Source organism: Microchirus variegatus, assembly GCF_963457635.1.
Source record: "Microchirus variegatus genome assembly, chromosome: 10".
In the NCBI taxonomy this organism is placed as follows: Eukaryota; Metazoa; Chordata; class Actinopteri; order Pleuronectiformes; family Soleidae; genus Microchirus; species Microchirus variegatus.
Genome location: NC_139811.1, coordinates 5,979,615 through 6,004,021, shown reverse-complemented (window position 1 = coordinate 6,004,021; position 24,407 = coordinate 5,979,615). Strand labels below are relative to the sequence as shown.

Genomic DNA, 24,407 nt, shown 5'->3' with positions numbered 1-24,407 from the left:
TCTTGGGTCTCCCGGAGGATGGAGTCTCGTTGACGAGCTCGGCTGGAAGTGATTGAGCGCAGCAGAAATCTTGACATTGAGAATCAGTCGGGGGACATTGGCATCAAAGTGTCTGACAAATTTAGGGCAGTTTGAGGAACCCTACGGACTCCAGACTGTGAGGGATTCAGGACCGCAGTGTGAAGACTCGGTGCATATGTGAGTGAGTTTGTGTGGAAGAGAGAAAGGACAAGAAGACGAGGAGGAGGAGGAAGAGGAGGGAGAGACAGGAAGTTGGCAACTTTATGTGTGCGTCTAAAGGACTGAAATAACATACATAAGACATAAAAGACTCTGAGACGCTGACTGGGGGGGTAAAAACGAAAACACTAAATTTGAAGGAAGGCTAAAAAACAAACAAAAGAAACAAAGTGCTCCATCCAGTGCCCCTTTTATCACAGGTGAGGAAGACCAATATACAGGTGGACTGACTTCACTCCTACACCTCACACACACACACACACACACTCTCTATACTGCAAAACAAGACGCTCAAATCAGCCAAAAACAAGTCTCGCTAACATATTTTGAGTGTTTCGGAGTCCATGTAAATTAACTGCCCTAAATGTGTGCCATTCACAAGAAAGAAGCAAGTCTTTAACCCAAGATGTGCTGACGAGTCCGGCAAGAACAGAGGATTTAGAGGGAGGGGGGTGGGGGGGGGGGGCAGTGACACAACTTCCACTCCAGACGATGATGGGGCCTAGTACAGAACCCTGATCAGCACCACAGCTGCACTCCATTCTCAAAGGTATGAAACTCCACTGTATTCTGTGTTCTGTGCTGCCTTTCATTGATTTAAAGCTCACATAGAGCGGTCCTATGGCACATATATGTTAGTTATGGAGGTCTACTTACATACATTAACTTGTTTTTATGGTCAAAAACCTCCTAGTTTTTATAAATGAGCCGATAGAAATCTCTCCTCACTGACGCTCTCCTCAGCCGCGCTGTTTCAGACATAAATCTCACACCCAGAAGACAGAACTGTGTTGTGATTGGCCAGCCAACGACAGCTTTCCCAACTGTCTTGTGATTGGCCAATACCTGGAAGTGATGTAATCAGCACACCAGCTCTCAGAAGCGCAGCTCCCCCCTCTGGAACGGTGGATGCACTGCTACTCATTATCAAAACATTGTTTAAACAATGTTTAAAAATAGCTTTGTCACGACTCTCCGCCGCAGTCTCTTTTATGACTTTGACCCAGAGTCAGAAGACACTGTCGCTCGTGAAAACACCTCCACAACGGATGTTATTCTTCTTCTGCGGTTCAATGTACGAAACCGGATGTGCCCGGACTAGTGCCCGGAGCAGGAGGATCAGCTGTTCAGTGGCTGAACTGTTTGTTTGGAACCTTCAGGGCTTCATAAACGAGGTAACGGCGCAGATACACACTAAAAATAAACAGCATTAATTGGTACTTCTGTTCTATGGGAACTCTAAAGAAGGTGGGATTGTTGGAAACACCGGAACAATGATGGCACGCAAGAACATGGAGCGGGTGGGTGAGGGGGTGAGGGGGGGGGGGGGGGGGGTTGTGGTCTTTTCTCTGGAGAGAGTAGGGGATGTTCAAATTTTTGAGTTGTTGGTTTGGTTGTGAGAACATTCTCTGCGGGGTCACTTACACGGAGATGCGGGCGAGGAGAGTCCGCCGTCAGGGGGCGTGCTGTTGGGTTTAGAGTCGGGCATGGGGAGGGGCACTGGGCGGGCCACTGGGGGAGGTGGAGGCAGCAAGAAGGAGCCTGGCATTTTGCTCTGGCCGCTCCCGTTTGGCTGCAGACAATACAAATAGGGTCAGGAGGGCGACATGCGACAATCCGCAAGACACGGAATGGGAAAAAAAAAAAAAAAAAAGAAAAAAAAAAAGGACGTGAGCTGGGGAAGCTGAGTCCAAAAAAATATCCATGACGGAAGGAGGGGGGGGAGGCGATGGTGGAAAGAAGGAGAGGAGGTGGTGGGAAACAACAACCAAAGGAATGATATATGTGGACGCCGTCTTTCATGGAGGTGTGAGAAATAATAATCACCACAGGGACTGAGAGGAGTGGGAGCTGGAAGTGACAGTTTCCAGGAGGATGGTCCGTGGTGGGTGGAGGTGGAGGAGGAGGTGTGGAAGGAGGAGGAGGAGGAGGAGTGAGCAAAAAATTATTGACTGGGGTTTGTCCTGAAGATGGCAAGAAATCAAAAACCATGGGAGAAGAAGACTCGTCTACACAATCACAACACCAACCGACGATACCAGCACCAAACTCCAAAATCATAATAATAACTAGAGATGGGAGGAGGAGGAGGAGGAGGAGGGGGGTACAGAAAACACGATGACACAACACGGGTAACACAGGTATGCTGTAGGACTGAGCGGTGACCGAGTCGCCCTCGTGCTTATGGTTGTCACTTCTGAGGGGTTGGGTGGAGCAAAAAAACGAAAAAGATAAAGGAGGAAGGAAGGAAGGAAGGAAGGACGACAGGGTCTGAAACAGCAAACAGCAAAAAAGACATAGACAAGACGATACACAGATTTGCCTGGTGTTGTGCTTGTAATGCTGTATTAACAAGGGTGTTTTACTCTATAGTGAATGTGTAAATAGTATATGTATGGATATACGGTTTAATATTACTTACTATACTTATGTATGTTTCTTTGTAAGTGGTTTGTGTGTTTCATAAACTTTCCATGTGCTTCATATGTTGTTACACTGTCATAACTATAGGAACGAGCCGATACAATACTGGATATCAATATCAGTCCGAGACTAAGAGTCGTGTTATTGCTGTTTTCAATGTTACACAGTTGGAGAATTCACAACTTAGTAGTTTATCGGACTGATATTGATACTCGTAGATATTGAAGGTTGTAATATTCGGACACAGGAAAATGGTATTGAGCCATTCCAAGTCCAACTGACACTCTCTATAGACACTACCGTTCAAAAGTTTGGGGTCACATATACAATGATTTGTGTTTTCCATTAAAAGTCAGACTTTTATCCATCAAAAGAGTTGCAAAATGACTAGAAAATATAGTCAAGACATTGACAAGATCAGAAATAATGATTTTTTAGAACCAGCAAAACTGTTTTCAGCTGTGCTAACATCATTGCACAAGGGTTTTCTAATCATCCAATAGCCTTCTAACGCGATTAGCAAACACAACGTACCATTAGAACACTGTAAAAGGGCCTCTATACACCTATGTACATACGTGATTTTCCTTCAATTCTAAGTGACCCTAAACTTTTGAATGGTAGTGTATAAACGGCACATTGTTACATAAGGGAATGAACCTCCTCCTCCTCCTCCTCGCGGGTGGCGAGCCTTACCTGTCCAGCGGCCTGCCCCGAGCCATCAGCACAGACAAACTGCACGAATTCCTTCAGGGGGTCCTGTCCAGGGTGGTGGTGGTAGCGGATGGTCGGGTGGGTGAAGTAGGGGCTAGACTGCTGGATGATGGAGGGAGACGGGAAGTGCAGAGCCGAGGCGGACGCACGGGGGCTCCCTACAAACAGAGACGCTGGCGTTAGAGTAAAACACAAAGAGATAATAGAGGGTGGAGAAGAGCGAGAGGAAGTACATAACATGAGATGGATGTATGTATGAGGGCATTAATGCGCGATAGCAAGAACTCTGCGTCACAACTGGAGATGACAAATGTTCAAACCCGCTTTTAAAGATGTTGTACATGAAAGGAATGACGCGGCTTCAAACACAAAGCAGATCTCACATTAATGGCGCGTTGCTCATAATGTTTTACGACCCGTACAGAGTTACAGCTCACATGTGAACACTCAGAGACGACATCATACATGTCAGCAACGTTCAGACTTAAACACAGGCGAGCACTGCAGTGCGCACACACACACACACACACACACACACACACACACACACACACACACACACACACACACACACACACACCTGGAGATAAATGCAAATGCTGAATTTTTTAAAAAAGTGGTAGCCAGTAAAAAAAGAAAGAGCACAAAGAGTTCAGTGAATGTCTTAATTTAGCCGCGTGAACATGTGCTCACCTGTACTCTGTTTTCAGGGTGTGAGTTCATTGGCATGAACGCGATTTTTTGGCATCCAGATTCTAAAGCTGTTTGAGACACAACTGAATTAAGCTTTACATTCATATTGTATGTCTAACTTGACACTGCAGGATCTTTTCCGACATAAACGCTAACCTTGCCAGGTCCTCATGGAGACCAAAACCTGGTCCTTATGAGGCAGAACCTCATGATTTAAGTTTATGGGTAAAATGTGGTAAACTAAAATGTGGTTAGGTTACGTTTGGGGTTCAGGCATCAACTGTTTCTGGTTAAGGTTTGGGATAATGCTTTGTTTAGGCTGTCAATGTGGTGTCTTTGGAAGAATAACAACGGTAAAACAACAAATCTAATTGTGGCCTAAGACTTTTGACGTATTTTTGTGTGTGTTTTCTTGATTTACAAAAGAAAAATATAGAGGAACGCCTGCTAAACATGGCTGAAGAACACTTTCTTTTGCCTTAAACCATAACTCAGCTGGTTTGATGTAAAATAATGGATACTACATTAAACGGTAAACGAAATGTATTCACATATAAGAAAGTCAATTTCACCTTTGCAATTTTTCTGACAAATTACTATTGTGATATGATTGTTAAGTCAAGCCTATGATCAATCTTCTCTGTGAAATTGAAATTCTAAAAGTGATAAAGTTGATTCTTCCAATCAATCATGTAACAAATAAGATGCAGCCGCTGTGATATATAGCGTTTAAAATTGCGATTTCAATTAAAAAAATGATCAACTGCTCCGCCTTGGTGGGAACTCCACTCTGTATATTTAAGCAAACCCCAAGCCGTTATGGTCCAGACTGCATGTGTGAGGTGTGAGAGGAGATGACCAAACACAAAGGCCTCTCTGTCAGACGTATATCCATTACTAAAATGTCCCTGATTTGTATTAGAAGCCCGTTCTCTCTCCTCTTAGTTGTGCCAGTTTCACAACCACCCCACTCCACCCCGACCAATCCTATCCCATCTAGGCCCCCCCAGCTGCCCATGTTGGGCTGCCAACACTCCTTGGTGCATGCATCTCACACATTGTGTGTGTGAGAGTGTACTTCATGAGGGGTGCCAACCCCAATGCATTACACCCCATCCCCACCTATGCCTCTGTGCCCAGCAACACCTCGCTCCCATGCCAGCGCAGACGTCTCCGTGCTCCTATAGTCCCATAGTAATCGCATTAGAGACTGGGTGGAGGCCAAAGGGTACGGGGGGGTGGGTGGCGATGGTAGGGGAACGAGTTCACTGGGGATTCCTTCCTACAACTGCTTTCTACTCACGTCTCTTTTTGTGTCTGATGCCCCCCAGACGAACTCAAGGACCCCATCGTGAACCGACGTGTTTGCCACCATGTTCCTGAAGTCTCCATCACTAATACACTACCGTTCATTAGTTTGGGGTCACCTATACAATTCTCTTTGTGTGTTTTCCATTAAAGGTCACACTTTTATTCATCAAAAGAGTTGCAAAATGAATAGACAATATAGTCAAGACATTGACAAGACTAGAAATAATGATTTTTATTCAAAATAATCATTGTTTTCTAATCATCCAATAGCCTTCTAAGGCGATTGGCAAACACTACACTCTTAGAAATAAAAGTGCTCAGTAGAACCATATAAGGTTTTTTAGCTTGTCCTCATAGGAGAACCCTTAGTGTTACAAAGAACCCCTTTACAACCCTTTATTCAGGAAAGGGTTTTTAAAAGGTTACCAAGAACCCTTGAAAAACCCCTTTTTTTGGGAAAGGGTTTTTCAGAAGCAAATGGTTCCCAGTAGAACCTCAGCCCTTGTAGAAGAACACTTTTGGAACCCTTATTTCTAAGAGTGTATGTACTATTAGAACACTGGAGCGATGGTTGCTGGAAATGGGCCTCTATACACATTCCATTAAAAAACAGACGTTTGCAGCTAGAATAGTCGTTTACCACATTAACAATTTATAGAGTGTATTTATTATTAATTTAATGTTATATTTATTGGGGAAAAAAAGTGTATTTCCTTAAAAAATAAGGACATTTCGAAGTGACCCCAAACTTTTGAACGGTAGTGCACATCATTTCATTCCATCGTTACGCTGTCAGTGTTTTTACGTCTCGTCGGTCAAGTTCACATTTGTAATCGCTCAAAGGGACAAATGTACTAAAAAACCACCCTCCTCTCACCCACAGTGAGCGCCTGCACACTCCAAAACCCTTAAGCCCCCCCACCCCCGCCTTGGATCTCATCCTCCACGCAGAACAACAACAGCGCTGACGATGTGGTGAGCACTTTCACGCCAGCGCGGGAGCAGGTCCAGGGTTTTGTGTAAAAAAAAAAATAAAACAAATCACATCTGTATAAATCACAACTGCGGGCCACAATAAAGATAGGATATGTGTGTGTGTGTGTGTGTGTGTGGGGGGGGGGGGGGGGGGGGGGGTTTGATTTTTTGCCGTAGCTGTGTCTCAAGAGGCACAGGGTCTTGTCAACAACCACGGAGGAGGGTTTAATGACACGGTGGTCAACCTCATTGCCTCACATCTGCTTGGTGGCTTAAAAAGGCCTTTGATGTCGGCGAGCTGCAGAACTAAAGCACATGGGCAATTATCCCCAGTGAACTCCTTTACTGGGTGAATTCACAAATGAGCACTCTCTCTCTCTCTCTCTCTCTGTGTGAAAAAAAAAAAAAAAAGAGGACATCTCTGTCTCGATCTGCACCGTGGTGATAAAATTAGGAGAGTGGTGATTAAACGTCAGAGACGCTTTGCTCGCGTTTGATATCCGATGCTATCTCGAGCTCGAGCGAGACTTGACCTCGTCAAGGATCAGCTGGTTCACGCGTCAAGTTCGGTTCGTCCACAAAGACCACGGAGCTGGAGACAAGTCATAAGATAAATGGAAAGATACGGGAGAATGAAATGTAAAGAGCCACAGATGAATCAGACTTATGGGCTCTGAGGCCAAAAATGAAAGTTCCCTGGGCCACAGAAACGCACAACTTACATCTGTTCAGCATTCCTTTGTGCGATGAGATATATGAACAGATGAATATCTGATAGAATAAGCAACATTTAGGCACGTTATCACTATTACCTAAAAATGTACATAAGCACCACACGTGTGAGTCACTTTAAAAAGGTGCATTTAAGAGTTTACCCTTGACAAGAACGGCTTGTCAGCCTATGAAAACATGTGAGTCACCTCCCCCGAGACCCTGGAGAAATTACTCCCAAGTCTAAGAAGAAGAAGAAAAAACACACACACAACCTCAATGATGTCATGCTGATATCATCCAGGTCATCTTGGCCAGAGCTCAAGACTTAAAAAACACAAAGGCTTCATTGTTATGACGTTTATATGTTTGCTTTAGGAGTCTTTTAGGAGCGTGATCGCACCGTACACCTGTGGCTTTAGGTGAAACCTGGGGGTTCTGGACCGGAGCCAGACAGTTTTAGTGTTTAATTTGTGAAGTGTAAATAAATCTGAACTGAATTCAAAATGTAATGACTGTTATTCATGTTTAACAGTAATTGTGAAATACTGATTTAAAAAAGATTTTTTTTGGTAACACTCGAGATTAGGGAACACATATTCACCATTTAGTAGGTGCTTATAACATATATAAGTAACATACTAGCCCTTTATTAGTAATCTACATAACCTTATTCTACCTCTATTACGACATTAAATCAGATTTGTCCAACATAAGTGTTAATATGTGCTTAATATTTACTAATAAAGAGCTAGTATGCGACTTCTATGCACCTAGTTAATGGTGAATATGGCGTTCCCCAATCGAAAGTGTTACCAACTATTTTTTTAAATGATTTTTCCCATATAAATGCGGAATATTGGCAGTTAATGGCTAATTAGTTAGTTAACTAATGATTAAAATATCAATATACTTATTTACTCATACAGAAACCCATTTCATTTGAGGTGAAAAACCTGCTGATGCACATCTGTAAACCTTTTCAGACAAAAAAAAAACATTGTTAAAACATTGTGGGATATGACAGATGTTTAAAAAAAGACTTGATTCCCACCACACAGAGCAAAAAAATCAAGCTTTGCAACGATCGTGACATTTCACTTGGGACAGAATATGACAGCAGCACCCACCTCCTTACCTACTGTTCCTCTGTAAGAAGAAGAAGAAGATAAAGAAGAAGAAGTAACCATAACCAAAAGCAAAATCCACCAATAGATAGGCCCAGAATAATCACACACCACACCCAGACACCATAGAAGCTCCGCCCACCAGCTTGACCTACAAGGTCAGAGTAGGAGGAGGAGGGAGGAGGAGGAGGAGCAGGAGGCGGAGAAACTACACAGCTACCCGCCAGCGTTTCATTCCCGAACCACTCTCATTTCCCAAAGACAACGCTCCCACACTTTCCGAACCACGAAGGAGGAGGGGGTGGGGGCACTGAAGAAGTGAGGGGGATTGGGTAGGAGGAGATGGTGAGGAGGGGGGGAGGAGAGGTTGGGAGGAGGAGGTTGGGGCGTTCGGGGGGGGTGTTGGTAGAGCTGGGTTGGTCTCACCTGGTCTCACTCCCGCCAGCATTGGCAGTGGGTGGTGGGTGAACGCCATGCGGGGGGACCTCGTCTGGGAGGACAGGGCGCTGAAATCGAATTTCCCCGGCTTCTTAAGAGAACCAGGCGATGACAGTCCTGGCAAAAAGAGGGGATCAACAAAATGGCAGAACAGAGACGTGGTTTTAATCAAACATGGCTGCTTTTCTTACTTTGACTCTAAACTCAAAAAGTATAAAAACTTATCAAGATCAAAAAAAAAAAAAAAAAAATCGAATGATTATGATTGGCTGAAATCAATGGATTGATCGATTTGATTCATTCATTGATTTGTTTGATTGGCTTAACATACAGATGGGTTCTCACAATCTGTCTATCCGATAATATGTCTTTGTTGGGGGGGGGGGGTCACACTGGGAGAGTTGGGGGGGTGGGTGGGGGGTTGAAGACAGTTGTCCGTTGACAGGCCATGTTCTGAAGCAGCAGGGGTTCAAGAGTGAAGGGGGGGGAGGGTGGGTGGGTTTGACGCAAGAAAAGGTAAGGGGGCGGGGTCAGGGTTGGGGTTTGGGGGGTCAGGAAGCTGGGGGAACAGTGTCAAGGAGAGAGGAGAGCTGGGAAATACAAAACATGGTGGCCACCATTGCACCATTGGAGACTATGAACATGAGCGACACAACAACGTCCGTGCTACTCACTGAACTGAATTCTGAATTCACAGATTTGAAAATCCACAGCCACAATGATCTCAAGAGTCTGGGGGCAGCTACAGAATCAGTCAACAAACAAACAAACAACCTGGGTTAGCTAACCCTAACCCTAACCCTAACCCTAGGGTTAGGGTTGGCAGCAGGAGCAGAGCAAACTACATATAACAATCCCTCCGATGTAGAAGCCCTCTTAGATCTGAATGTCAAGTATTTTATTTTTATGTATGTCACTGCCTTTAGGTACAAGCAGTGCTCAAACTCTCTCTCTCACACACACACACACACACTGTTGAGGCTTGGTGGCTACCCCCCCAGGCAAACTGCCAAAGGAAGTATGGAAGAGACAGCGGTAGAAGGAGTTAAGCAGGAGAGGAGAGCAGTGACGGACACATCCGAAAAACACAACCCACACAAACATATTAAAGTGTCCCCCCTCTGTCTATAAACGTCGACCAGAGGACGGCATGAAACATCCCTCAGTTTGGTAAAAACGAAACACGGCCAAATGTGTGAGCAGAAACACGGCCAAATGTGTGAGAGCTACAGATAAAAAAAAACGAGGTTTTCTCTTCTGTGATCAAGGCCTCGTGTGGCGGGCCACTGAGGGCATTTATTTTCATGTACGGTAATCCGAAAGGCACAATTTTCACTTACAGGGTTGGAGGAACCCAAAACCAAATGGTATATTTGACCTGAGCTGGGAAACCCGCAAACGTCGAATAAATGCAGAAATAAACGGTGGAAAGAAAAAAAAATCCATAAAAAACAGAGAATAATGAGAAAACAGACGTATAGAAAAGTGAATCAGCGTGGACACACAGACCTCATTACTTTTTTTCTGAGCTTGTGCTTTGGTTGAAGGAGTACAGTGATAAACAACCTTGGCAGGCGAGCGCCCCATAAACGACTAAACAACACAATATTCACACGTATAAAAGACAAACGCACTCAAATAAAGACGTGGGTAATTTCGACATGGCCCAAAGAGATGTGGAAATAGATTTTTACGAGCCGAGCGTATAAAGTCTAACAGAGCAGATTTCTGAAAAAGCTTGCTCTTTAATGCTACATCGGGACATGTTTTTATCACTATTTACTCACAATTCTCATAGGCGGCACGGGCACAGCTGTGCTTGTGTGGGCACCGATAAGTATAGAATAAGGTGGGAGCGTCTGCACTTATGCTCAGCTCGGAACACCACGTGACTCTACAGGAGCGGAGTGAATAAAATAAACGTTACTTAGTGATGGAATTATGAAAGGAAACGTAGGGTGCTTTCACACCAACAGCATTTGGCGCGCACACCAAACGTGTTTGGTCCCTTGGTTCGGTTTGGTTCTTTTGCATAGATGCCTGAAGGGGTGGTCTTGGACCGCTTTATCCGCCCTACTTTGGTTGTTCTGGTGTGAAAACAACCAAACCAAATGGGACGAAACGGTCTAGTTTAATGCATTATGGGTATTTCCACTGGGCACACCAGCGGGTTAGGGTTACCTAAATGCCAGAAATGCTCACATTGATTAGAGTGGCAGCGATCAGCTCCGGTGGAAATCGGGGGCTTGTCCGGTGCCGATGGTCTTTGCGGTCTATTTAGGTTGGTTTAGAACAGGCGTCTGCAACCTTTAGAATGAAAAGAGCCATTTTTGTCCCCTCTTCACCCAAATAAAATTAATCTGGAGCCGCAAAACCTATTTCATCCTTAAAATGAAGATAACATGTAAAGTTAGTTACATATACACATATATACTCTGTTTAAAAAACTACAGTTTGTCGCAAGTTGATACCCAACCTCTAAAGTGTAGAAAACGACTTTGAAATAAAATAAAAACGATTTCATGTAGTTATTTAATCGCTTTTGGGGGAGGTTTTTCAACTGGATGTGATAGATAAAACATCAAAACATTTTTATTTATGCCTTTATCTTGACAAAAAAGTGTGAAAAACGTGAATATTTTTTTCTTCAAAGGTAGATGGAGCCGCTACAGAGAGGCTGAAGAGCCACATGAGGCTCTAGAGCCGCAGGTTGCAGACCCCTGTTTTAGAACTATGCATATGTGAAAGCAAACTGTGCCCATGTCTGTTTGCTACATTGTAACATTTTTCTGACTGGTGCAGACCAAAGCAATCGAACTATAGGTGTGAATTCGCCCTTATGTTGTATTTGCACTGAGATGCTTTTGGTTATTTCCTTTCCCTTTTGTTCAAAGCTGGGAAATAAGGTTCCTCTTTTATATATTTTGTTGCATTGATAAAAGGAATAAAGGGACTGAATAAATGACTATTTCTGGCTAAATATCAGTGACACCGTGTGGCAAATTATTGGTAATCAGCACTGAGCAATTGCTGAGTTGAAAGTCGAGTAAAAAAAAAAAGAAAAGTGGAGTGGAGAACAGCTGAACACTCTAAAATAATCATTTAAAAAAAGTGTTCATAAAACATTACAAGATGATAAAAAAAAAAAAAGTCGAAGACCATTTGCTACAGTCAGCAGAACATTAGCAGCGTAGGCTCGTCACCCATCTGGTGTTAATATTTCACTCCCGCTGTGAAGTGTTTTTTTTTTCCAAAGTTGCAAATTACAGCCAAGTTAATCTAGAGTACAGGTGGCAGACCTGCACATCACTACTGTCCAGAAGTGAACATGCATCTCTAAATGTAAAACAGCGTTGTGTTCTGCTCGATTGTTTATTTTTAATGGCTAATTTACTGGAGGAATTTCCTCAGCCCATTAATTTGAACAATCAAATCCAATTCATTTATGCAGCATATTTAAAACAACACATAGAACAGAGAACATCTCATAAAAGTCACACTGCGTTACAATAGATGTGTATTTAAACAGATGTAAAAACAGGAAGTGTGCAGCAGCAACTCGTTTCCGCAATTTGTTGCTAGCTGCTACTGCGAAGGCTCGAGCGGGACGACCTCGAGCAGCTGATTGGCTGAGATTGGTAAGGCGGTGCAAGATTACAAAGACACTTCTATTCAAAAAAAATAAATAAATAAAGATTTTAAAATGGATTCTGCAGCACAGTGGGAGCCAATGGAGGGAAGCCAGGACGGGGTAAATATGCTCTATGCCTGTGAGCTCCAATTAAGAGGCGAGCAGCAGCATTTTGGATCAGCTGAAGGCGAGCAATGGAAGCCTGGCTCACCCCTCCATAGAAAGCATTACAATAATCCAGTCGAGTTGTAATGAAAAGCGTGCATGTCTCTTTTTTTGTTTTGTTTTTCAAAGTCATGCCTCGACAGAATAGATTTGACCTTGGCTATTTGCCTTAATTGAAAAAAGCTGTTTTTGCACAAGAGAGCTAATGTGCTTGTCAAATTCTAAATCAGAGTCTATTATTACCCCGAGGTTCGCAACTGTAACGAGCCAAGGAACCGAGGTCGGCGGGAGGGGACAGAGGTTCTGCCTCGGCCAAAAACACTACAACTTCAGTTTTCTTGTCATTAAAACTTTGAAAGTTTTAGAAAGAGAGAGACACTTGAATATAGAGGGAATTTTTAGATGTGTACAGTCTACTACTATATCGTAGTTAGCGCTGGGCTCCAGGTTAACGCACGATCCGTTTCCATGGCGACTGACCGGAAAAAGACGCGCGTGACGCCATGTTTACGTGTCGCGAAACCCGGAGTCCAGGCACAGTTTACCAGTTAGCCTCGTTAGCTGCATAAGCTCCTTTAGCGCCGTTAGCGCGCCTACAGCCGAACTGCAGCGGTCAGTTTATGAACATTTATAAACATGACATCACGCATGTCTTTTTTCCGGTCAGTCGTCATGGAAACGTGTCATGCGTTAAAGCGCGTAAACCGCTGTTAACCACCGCTAACCGTTGAAAGCATCAATTGCACTGGTCAACACCAAATTTATTGTTTAAGTTTTTTTTTTAACCTGATTTAGGATCATTGTGATGTGCTGAATCCAAAAATCACATGGGTTTTGCTCAATCGGGTCAACTTTGTGAACAAAGCTACATATTTGTTTACATATACATGTATTTTTACGTCATATGATGCAAAATTATTATATATTTCTTTAATAAACGAATTCTGAAGATTTTGCATGTGCCAACTTATGACTAATTGTTTTTTATATATATATTACAAGTGAATGAAATGGCTTTGCAAAAATAAGCCTGACGTATTCTGCTACATCTGCGGTGAATACACCAATGTTCCCAACAGGAATCTGTTAGAAAACAATTTTGTTTTTTCTCCTAAAACCCTTTTTGGATGAGAAATATTAACAAAAATCTACTGATAATGTCACAAAAATGTAATCAATTTAGTCAAAAGATCGGATTTTTCTAAATCAAATTAGCATAATAAACTGACCTGATTGAGAAAAATGAATGTCATTTTTGGATTCTGTTGAAACAACATAGACAACATAATTTTTTTTATCATTGTAACCCAGTGTTATGCTATCATATCATAAATTGCTGTAAATATGTATAATATGAGTATTTTAGGAAGCTTTATGGAACTAGAATATGACATGAAATTGCTGGAGTAGCCCTAAAGCTAATGATTACCCGTCAATAAAAATGTGTTTACATTGTGTGTACATTAAGAGGAAGTAACCACTTACCCATTTATGGCTACTTCCGTAATCTCACATGAGGTGCAGAGGTAGAGTCGAGTCGAGAGTAAAAAGACATTATGTCAGCAGGCATTTGGATTCCTTGCTGTTAGAAAATCAGTCTGTTGTGCATCATTCAGTGCATTCCCCGCGACAAACACTATAGCTAATTTTGGCTGCAGCTCCTCTGTGGTACACGACCGTGTCCCATAACATACCCCGAGTTCAATTAAAACCAGCTTATTATGCATAAACAGCCTTAAATTATACATATTGTTTTTTGTCTCTGTGATATTCCCTAATTAGTCAGTATCTTGCTGAAATATCTGCTCGTGTGTGTGTGTGTGGCTTTCTCAGTGAGGAGCGGCAAATGAGGCCCAGATGCCCAATGAAAGCTTTGTCTGATAAAGCTAACAGAAGTTACTCTGATCTCTGCCTTAATCTCTGTGTGTGTGAGTGTGTGTGTGAGTCTGCACACGCATACATATACACACAGTTGTTTGTTCTACATTATTTCTGTGTCCTGCTCCTGGCACACTGTACGAGCAGACTGGCAGCCAATTGCTCCCATGACCCTCTAGTCTTACCACGCTAACAAGCTGGCGACCACACAAACCCCCTCGACTGCCACAGAAATGGTCCACTAGCATGTGCACACACACACACACACACACAATGAAGAGAGAGAGAGAGAGAGCTCACACACTTGTCATTCAGGTAGACAAAGAAAAAACAATGTACATATATTAACAGAGTCGTGTTGCTTCATTCACCGACTACATCGCTCATCATTAGCGCGCGGCGTAGCGCTAATGTTCTCCAGCTCAGCAAGGACGCCGCGGAACAATAACACACACACAACCGCACATACATCATTGGTTCGTGCCCCCATGTAATTAGCCGGAATTCTTTATCAATATGGAAAATACTTAAGAGGAAACACCCGCCCTACAACACCCCAACACACCCTTCACTGAAAGGTTGATGATAGCAGGTTGTTTTTTTTTTTTCCCCACAAAGGGGCGGCAGCAGCAGCAAAGCAGGCAGAGCAGAGAGAGAGCAGGAGACGGCGGACGTAATGATGAATTACATGATCACCTGCTATGCCTCAGAGCCTTTCATTCAGGTAGAGGATCACCTCCAGAGCAGGCAGAGGCAGAGGTAGAGGTAGAGGTAGAGGCCCGCCCTCCTCCTCCTCCTCCTCCTGCTCCTCCCTCCACTCGTCCTCCAGTCCTCCTCATCTCTCACTCCCAACACCATCACCACCATCACCAGAACAGATGTCTGCTGTAACCCAGTAGCTCCCTTCGCTGTAGACACATGGAGGCGCCATCTGGACTGGAACGCTGCTCCGCTCCAGATTGGGGAAGAGTGTGCGTGTGCGAGTGTGTGTGTGTGTGTGTGCATGCATTTGTGTGTGAATGTAAATCAGAGAGTGAGTGTGCTTCAATTTAGTCGTGTGTGTGTGTGTGTGTGTGTTAGTGAGTAAGCATGTCTCGGAGACAGAAGGCGCCTCGTGTTCATTCGCGACACACCTGAGTGCCTTCAGTTGTGTTTATTTGGGTCTTATATTGTTGTTTTTTTCTCTCCACACACCGCTCGACAGCGCCGTCTAAACAACGGACAAGACGAAGAACAAGCGGCTAACGCTGATACACACAAAACCTGTGTCGAGCATCGCCTGTCTCTGCCTCTCTCTCTCTCAGGGGCTCAACAGCAAATGTATTTACACAACACCCAAAGCGCTGAGCTGTTTGTTTACACCACGTCAGAAACTCTCAGTAATGTGGATTTTTTTTTTAAAGATGTATAATAATGCACATAATTACACATGTAAATGCAGCGTATTGTAAGTCAGACAGTGTAACACCAGGACAGGAGGAGTGAGGATGTTTCGCATGCACCGACCTGGGGGGGGGGGGGGTGTACTTATCCTCCTACATGTCTGATTCCTTTCACAGATTTACAACAACATCTTTGAGGCAGACAGGCGGGTGGATGTTATGGAGCTACTGGGCTACCAAAAGGCTTTGGTAAACCCACAACGGACAACAGCAGACATCTGGTAGAAACACAACCCCACCCAGCGGCAGCGTAGCCAGAGAGCAGCAGAGAGGAGGAGGAGAAGAAGAAGAAGAAGAAGAAGAAGAGAATGGACAATGTGGAGAACAGCTCACATCACAGGAAGTGCAAACAGATTTGGAAGGAAAAAAAAGATACACAGATAGAGAGAGATATACAGTACATATGTGGAGTGGAGGGTGGGTGTGAGCTGAAGCAGACACATGTATATGACACAGTAGAATGTTTATAATTGTTGTTCTAACCATGGTAAGGAAACTGCACTCCATCGTTCTCATGCTTAATCTTCCTCTCCTGCACACTGGCCAAATGGTGCTGCACTGGAAGGCCAAACAGGGGAGAAGGGAAGAGTTAACAACGGGGGGGAGGAGGGGGAGGAGAAACAGCCAGAGACACAGAGAGAGAGAGAGAGAGGGATGGAAAGCATGAGGAAGACAGAAAGAATAGTGGTTAGATAATGGACAGTCGAGGGGGGTTTTAACACTGTAGAGTGTCTCTATTTAAGAGTTACATCATTACTGCTGCTCGGTTGTATGAACATAGCAGCATGTGAGTGGGAGTGATGGTTTATAAAAAAAAAAATTGGCAAAAAGACATGAACATTTCGCAATTTTAGAGAATCCCTGAGGTCAAAAACGACACAAAAGGAGACGTAGACGAAAGATCTCGCTGTGATACAATCCACTGCAAAGTGGTTAAAAGTTACACGGGTATTAAAGCTGTTAAGGCGACTAAGAGAGGACAGTTTTAAACATTCCTATACTGTTTGATATCTCTTAATAGTCTTACACATTGTACAATTAATAAAAATATGATACAGTATAACACAGAAAGACAAACACACACACACACTCCTAGAGAAACAGTACTTTTTACAACATGTTAAAGTAAAGCATGCAGATATCTCGTAGTGTCACATATTAAACGTTCTATTGGAAAACATAAAGGCATATAATGTGTCATTTGTCGTTTTCTATCACATACGCTGTATGTGGGCGCAATAAAGGTTTCCTGGAATAAAAATCTGTCATTTATCTGCACGTTCAAACCACAAAGAGTTATTAAAAACACACATTTTTCTTGTGTTTTGGGGGCAAACTGACACTTTAGGATGCTAACGCTACGACTTGACTGCGAGGGGCATCATGACGTCTAAGTGGAGTAGAAGTAGTGAATGGAAGAAGATGATGATGGGATGGAGACAACAGAGGGGGAAGGACAACACAGAGGGCAAGAGCTGTGCTGGTGGAAGGAGGCGAGCTGGAGCTTCTGGTCCATTTCAATTCAGACATTAAAACATCTACAATATTTTTTCCTATTAAAGTCACTGGAAACAGTCAAATCTGATCAAACCACTCCCACAAGGTCATGATGTGGCAGATTAACCAAATTAGTGATTTTCTCATTAGATTTTTGGGCTGACCTCAACCTCTTTACCCTTGCTCTGGCTCTGTAAACTCTTTAAATCATACTAATGAGAGTGCAGCAGGTCATTTAAATTCAAATTTAAATTTATTCTTCTACATTTGTGAAAAGCGTGTATTCTATCACTATCACTGATTTCAAGTGACTTGTGGAGCTGCTTTGGTTGTGTTTCATGGAACACTGACCCAATAAGAACTACACTGAGCTGTTCAATGATTGAATATTTGAAGGAATGCAGGAATAATATTTACCATTGTCTTCCCGAGTGTTCAGAGGATTGATGCCACTCTCTTATCTGCAAAAGCTGCAGCCATAAAATACCGTATATATTCTGGCTCTATCCAAAGAAAACAAAATGGATGGTACTAGAACTTGTAAAATCCATCCATTTTTGAATTATTCTATAGTAAGAAATGACAATACTAATGTCAAAACTACTTATTTCAAGTTTTCAGGGGCTTTAACATTAAAAAAAAACTTAAGCCAAATTGAGTTTTAAGAAAAAACATTAAAGGAGCTGTTTCTGTTGCAACCTCCATAAAGCTTTAACACTCAAATCTGAATTGATGTGGACTTTGGCTCAGCAAGTGGGAAAAAAAGAAGCATCTGGAATTGGTGCAGAATTGATGGCGAGACTACCTGCATCCACGTCATTGGGCCAACCGCTGGACTGAGAGCTGCTGCCGGCCGCCGGGGAGCGGCCCGAGTAGAAGACATCGTCCACCGGGCTCTCCATCTCGCTGTCGTCAATGGACTTGCGCTTGTTGGAGCTGAGAGACAAAGAGGATGTGAGGCAGTTTTCTTAGGATGATGATGATTGTAAGAAGAGACGAGTTTGAAGGATGCTGCTTTTATTTCATGCCACGGCCTGAGTCATAAATTTCCGCATCCGTGTGTCCACTAGGGTCCATGTGATGTAAATATTGTCTGTGGTGGTGGTGTGCGCTAGGGGTGGGAATCTTTTACTATCTCACGATTATATTCAGATTTTTGGGGCTAGGATGCGATTCAAAACGATTGATTTGTGATGATTTCTGCTTCAATATATAGGTGTTCAAAGGATGATTTGCATAAGTAACACAAATGAAAGTGCCTCTTTATTAGTGCTGGGCGCATTAACGGCGTCAACATTAACGTAGGACGCCATGACGACAGAAGGGAAAAAGATGCACGCGACGTCATGTTTTACGTGACTCCCAATTGTTAAAATGAGTCTCTAAAGTAACGGTAAACTTTAAAAACAGAGGCACACATACGCAGTACACAGGTACGCAGGTTATTTGTAGCGCTGCTCTTTTCCTTTAATAAACAGATCGCTCCAGTTCGTCTGTAGGTGCGCTAATGGCGCTAAAGGAGCTAACGGAGGCACGTAAACATGATGTTATATGGGTCTTTTTCCAGTCAGTCGCCATGGAAACACTATTCAAAAAAAAAAATATTATTCTGGGGCATTTTATAGCGATTCTGAATCGTAGTAAATGAGCATCGCGAGCTCCGCCATCATTCGTGACCATGGATGCTTGCTTGAGATTATGTAAAGAGTTCCAGTGATACCTAAACTACTAAACTAATCTGAGGAGGGGTTGGATTTACAAATGCAGGCGAACTCCCGGCAAGGACCTTCCATGACTTACACACACACTGTCATCTTAGTATGAATTTGAACAGTGGTCTTGTACATTCATGCAGAAATAAGTAGTGTCTCTCTAGGGACATGGAATGCGGAAAATATGACCCAGGCATAATGCTAAGATGAGGCTCTGATGAAGACACACGTCGTGTTTGAGCATATATCGCATGACGTGTGCAACAGAAATTCCAAAATGTCAAGATTTCCCTTCAGTGTGTTATTCTGACATTAGGTTTTAGCTGAATTAGGACAAACACAGCACTTAAATGAACTCAGTGTGTCCATACTGGCCTGAAGTACCGTTGTGCTACATCGTGTGTGTAAAGCGACGCTGGAATTCGTTCCTGTGTGTGTTTGCAGATTGGTATAGACTCGTACATCTGTGGCCTATAAAATGAAAACGCAGGGTTACGAATGTACAGCGAATCCTGAATGTTTAAATATGTGCGCATATATGTGTGACAGCAACCGATGTGTGGCTTTTTTTGTGTGTGTGTGTGTGTGTGTGCAACGTGTGATGCAGGGGCCTGTGTTACATTAGCATCAGGGGAGATATTCTGTACTGAGTGTAACTACCTCCGTGGGAGACTTGCATAAAGCTCCATTTCAGTCCTGCAGCGTAAGATGAGCGGGAGAGGTCGACAGAGGGAGTGAGGGAGGGAGGGGAGGGAGGGGGGAACACAGAGACACAAAAGACACAAACACAGACAGTGTGACAGACGGATCGGTGGGAAAAGTGAGAGGGAATGAGAAGGATTAGTGGTGAAGGAGGAAAAGTGGAGGGAGGGGAGGGGAGGGGGGAGAAAAGGGAAAAGAAAGGCCAGAATAAAAAAGCAGAGCAAGGTCAGCAGAAAAGATTAAAGAGGTTAGAGAATAAAGAAAGGAAGAATATTAGTGCAGAACAAAAACTACAACTTCAGCACAAGTGTTGTGTGTTTGTACTCGTGTGTGTGTGTGTGTGTGTGTGTGTGTGTGGGCGTGTCTACCTGGTGGAGGGGGTGGAGGTGATGGAGCGCCGTCCCAGGGTCACCTGGTTGATGTTGTAGTATCCAGGGCTGTCCAGGTCGGCCAGGGAGAAGTTAGGGCCGGTCGCTGTAGCCACTGGAGCTGAGGTGCACACAGACACACACACAGACACACACAGGCACACACAGACACACACAGACAAAAGTACATTTGTTCATCTCTAAATATAAAAAGTTGAGGTTCCTGCAAAACAAGGACAGGGTTGTTTTTTTTTGCTCTAAGTGGATTCCTTCAGTTTGGTGCTCTGGGATTTATAAGCTGCTGTTTCCTGACACCAGACTATTGCTGCTGCTGCTGCTGGTGATGGTTATGAAGCAGAACTTAAAGCAATGCATCTGTCTTTTTTTAATGGAGAAAACTTGCACTCGTATGTGTTAAACATCATAGATCATCTGCACTGTCTACGAAACCCCCGCTCCGCTCCAAGAATATTAGTTTCAACTCGGAAAGTCAAGCTATAAAAACAAAGTTAATGTCTTAATGTCTAAAGAAATTCAAGGACTATGATCTATCTGTCAATAACTTCTTATTAGGATCAATTCATTGTCGTTATTACACTCTTAGAAATAAGGGTTCCACAAGGGTCCTTCTACAAGAGCTGCGGTTCTACCTGGAACCATTTGCTTCTGAAAAACCCTTTTTCCGGGAAAGGGTTTTTCAAGGGTTCTTGGTAACACTAATGGTTCCAGTAAGAACCATTTGATCCAGAGAACCCTTTAAAACCCCTTTCCAGAATAAAGGTTTTAAAAGGGTTCCAGGTGAAACCTTTATAAAAAGGTTCTACCTGGAGCCAAAAAGGGTTCTCCTATGAGTACAAGCCGAAGAACCTTATATGGTTCTACTTTCTAAGAGTGTAGTTAAAAATATATAAATAGAAGAAGGCTGCGATGTGAAAACACAATAAATCTGCGATTTCCGTCACCACATGTGAATATTTCCTGGTTTCTTTGTGGCTCTACGACACTAAACGGAATATTTTTGGTCTGTGGACAATACGAGAAATTTGAAGATGTCATTATTCTGGGGCTTAGGAAAAAGTGAGGAGTTGTTTTTCTATTTTCTGACATTTTGCGGAACCAAGTAACTCTCGATCAAGTAAGACGATTATTGACAGATTGATAATAATCACTAGTCGCAGCCTTGATAGGGGTGTACATGGTACCGGAATTGACGGCAAATACTCACTCTGCGACACGCGGACCAGCTCGGCTACGTTCCACACCCCTGAAGTCACAAAGCAGTCCTGGAAACTCAAGTGGCCTGGATAAAAGAGAGAGAGGGAGGGGAAAGTGTGTGTGAGCGCAGACGGCATACACCAAAACATGCATAAAATTACACACACACACACACACACAAAGTGAGTTGAAAAACATGTGTATGCCAAAGCCCCGACACACTGCCGGTGTCATCCAGAGGAACCATGTGTTTTTTATAAAGACGCAACAAGCCTTCGCTTTGGACATGCTCAGAGACACACGGCTAATCACGGCCAACAGCGGAGCACGACATCCACATGGACAGCTTTACTGGATAACTTATGTATTATGGACCGCGTGTATACAGTAAACTGAACATCATGAGCACACGAGTAGAAGAACATATGCTCCAGTGGAACGGTATATACACTACCGTTCAAAAGTTTGGGGTCACCCATACACATTTTTTTGGTGTTTACAATTAAAAGCCACACTTTTATTCATGAAGAGTTGCAAAATAGATAGAAAATATAGTCAAGACATTGACAACATTAAAAATAATGATTTTTATTCCAAATAATAATTTTGCCCTTTCGTCAAAAACCAGTAAAACTGTTCTCAGCTGTGCTAACATCATTGCACAAGGGTTTTCAAGGGTTTTAACGCGATTAGCAAACACAATGTACCATTAGAACACTGGAAATGGGCCTCTATACACCAAGAAAAGCACTCGGAGAGCGCAGACCTGCGCAAAGGCAGCTCAGCGCCCCCCACAAAATAGTGATAAAAATGGTGATAGCGTCTATGGATCATGCCCCAAAATTAATCACGTGTTCCTGGTCCCATTGCGGACATTTCCTGAATAATTCTATTTTTTTCAATTTCATTCTAGCTAATGAACTCTGGACAAACAAACATCAAACTCTGGCGAAAACATATACGTCCTGGCGGAGGTCAACCACGTTGCATTGCACAAGGGTTTTCAAGGGTTTTCTAATCATTCAATAGCATTCTAACGCCATTGGCAAACACAATGTACCATTAGAACACTGGAAATGGGCCTTTATACACCTATGTACATATTCCATTAAAAACAAGACATTTGCAGCTAGAATAGTCGTTTACCCCATTAACAATGTATAGAGTGCATTTCTGATTCATTTAATGTTATATTCATTGAAAAAAAAAAATAAGGAAATTTCTAAGTGACCCCAAACTTTTGAACAGTAGTGTACGCTAGCAGCAACTTCCTTTGAGTCGACCGACGTGGTAACTTAAACCTATAAAAGAAAAAAAAGTCTGCTTAATTACAACGTGGGTGTTGTTGACTCGACTCAGTGACGAGAAACAACCGTGCACACTTCCTGTCTCGCTCCAGCTCTGGACGATCACCGACTGTTATGTATTCCCATTGCTGTGCCAGGTGCAATACTATACTAATTAGCTGACAGAGGAATCGCCTGTGTGTGTGTGTGTGTGTGTGTGTGTGTGTGTTTGCTCTTCAAAAGGCAGCTACACTTCACAACAGTGACACTGATGAAGGCCAGACTGGAGAATTCTTTTTTTTTTTTTTTGGTAAATAAAGTGATTTCATGGAGTGAGATACTCCTCTGCGATCCCTCCTTAATTTCATCTCTCTCTCTCTCAACACGTCCATCATTTCTCTCCTCCCAGTCCTCTTCACCTCCTCCTCCGTCCCTTATTTTCCTCCCCTTCTCCATCCCTCCATCCCTTCCTCCTTCACTCCATCCCCGTCCAGGGTTAACCACAGCGAGGACGGCGCATGAGGTCAGCGCTCAGCTCGGCAGCGGCCATGTGGTTCCCATCTTCCAATAACGTCAGTGTGATTTATGAGTGGCCCACCGCAATCCCAGCACAACCCCAACGCTACGGTACCATCAGCTCTACTTACCATAATAAACTCAAACCCAAACTCTGCTGGGACACCCTCACACACACACACACACACACGGAGGCCTGCATGTGGGGGTAGTGTATATACTGCATGCACACATGTATAGCCGTTACTGCATGTACGCAATGTACGGGTATGTAAAACATTTTTCAGCGCTCAAGTGAACATAGTCGTAAACGTACCATTTGGCGGAGGCTTGACGTCTGTGTCTCCTTGCTGGTTTGAGTTGTCTGATTGTCCTGATTGTTCTGCAAGACAAAAAGAAGAAGAGGAGGAGGAGAGACGGTCAGTCAGGTGGACGGATAAATGTCTGGATACGACACACGGTTAGCATCAGAGACAGCAGATATGGATCTGAGATGACGACTGGAATACGAATACCATAAAGTGGTTAAAGCTGTTGTTCAATCCAACGTCAAACGAGTTCACACAATGCGATAGAAGAGGAAGAATTATAGTTAACAAAAAAGTAAGTCTAAAACTAAAACTAGCAGCGAAAAAAATGATTTAATCAACTGAAATAAAAATAAAAACGACAATTTATCTAAAATTGTAGATAAATTCAGCTTTGTCCTTGTTTTTCCAAAACTTAATCCTGGAATATAGACAATTTACATTTTTACTTTTGATTTACCTGCAGGTGTTAACGGTTAAAGAATGAAAGTAAAAGATTTGATAATCCTGATTTGGTGTCACACATTCTTTCATCCTTTTCAGCGTCTACACGTCAAGGCGTTCTCTTAATACCTGAAAAACTAAGACTAAAACTCAATAAAAAACTAAACTGAAACTACTAAATCATTTGTTGAATGAAGTAAAAGTAAACTGAAATAAAAAAAGCAAACTTTCAATACTATAATAACTTTGGAAAAGCACGTAACATAAAACGGCAGCAAACCAATCAGAGTATCACTGAAAATGTAAAGTAAATAGTGAGAAATAGTGAATACAAGTGCTCAAAAATCACACCCATCACACCTGCGCTGCTTCTGTATACACACAAATGCTCCCTCGGTCAGGTGTGATATAACCAAACAGAGATAGAATAATAAACTAGAGCTGAAACAATTCATCGATTATTAAATTAATAGTCAACTATTTTGATAAAAAACATATTTCTGATTGTTTCAGCTTCTTAAATGTGAATATTTTTTTCGTTTCTTTGCTCCACGTAACAAAGAAATCATTAAAACTGAATCATTTTGGTTTGTGGACAAAAACAAAGACA

The 24,407-nt window shown here is 42.9% G+C and overlaps 1 protein-coding gene across 3 annotated transcripts in view; it reads right to left on the bottom strand.

Annotated features, from left to right (window-relative positions):
• Positions 1–24,407, bottom strand: part of nfixb (nuclear factor I/Xb) — a 170,702-nt gene that overhangs the window by 11,020 nt on the left and 135,275 nt on the right. The window contains exons 4-12 of one of the 3 annotated variants that reach the window (XM_083896322.1): positions 23,362–23,427; positions 21,254–21,328; positions 20,029–20,149; positions 19,619–19,654; positions 18,052–18,182; positions 16,233–16,307; positions 8,622–8,750; positions 3,361–3,536; positions 1,666–1,813 (exon numbers count right to left, since the gene is read on the bottom strand). In XM_083896322.1, coding sequence (XP_083752448.1) covers positions 1,666–1,813; positions 3,361–3,536; positions 8,622–8,750; positions 16,233–16,307; positions 18,052–18,182; positions 19,619–19,654; positions 20,029–20,149; positions 21,254–21,328; positions 23,362–23,427 — 957 coding nt within the window. The remainder of the gene's footprint in view (positions 1–1,665; positions 1,814–3,360; positions 3,537–8,621; positions 8,751–16,232; positions 16,308–18,051; positions 18,183–19,618; positions 19,655–20,028; positions 20,150–21,253; positions 21,329–23,361; positions 23,428–24,407) is intronic. The other 2 variants (XM_083896323.1, XM_083896324.1) reach the window with 2 other exon arrangements.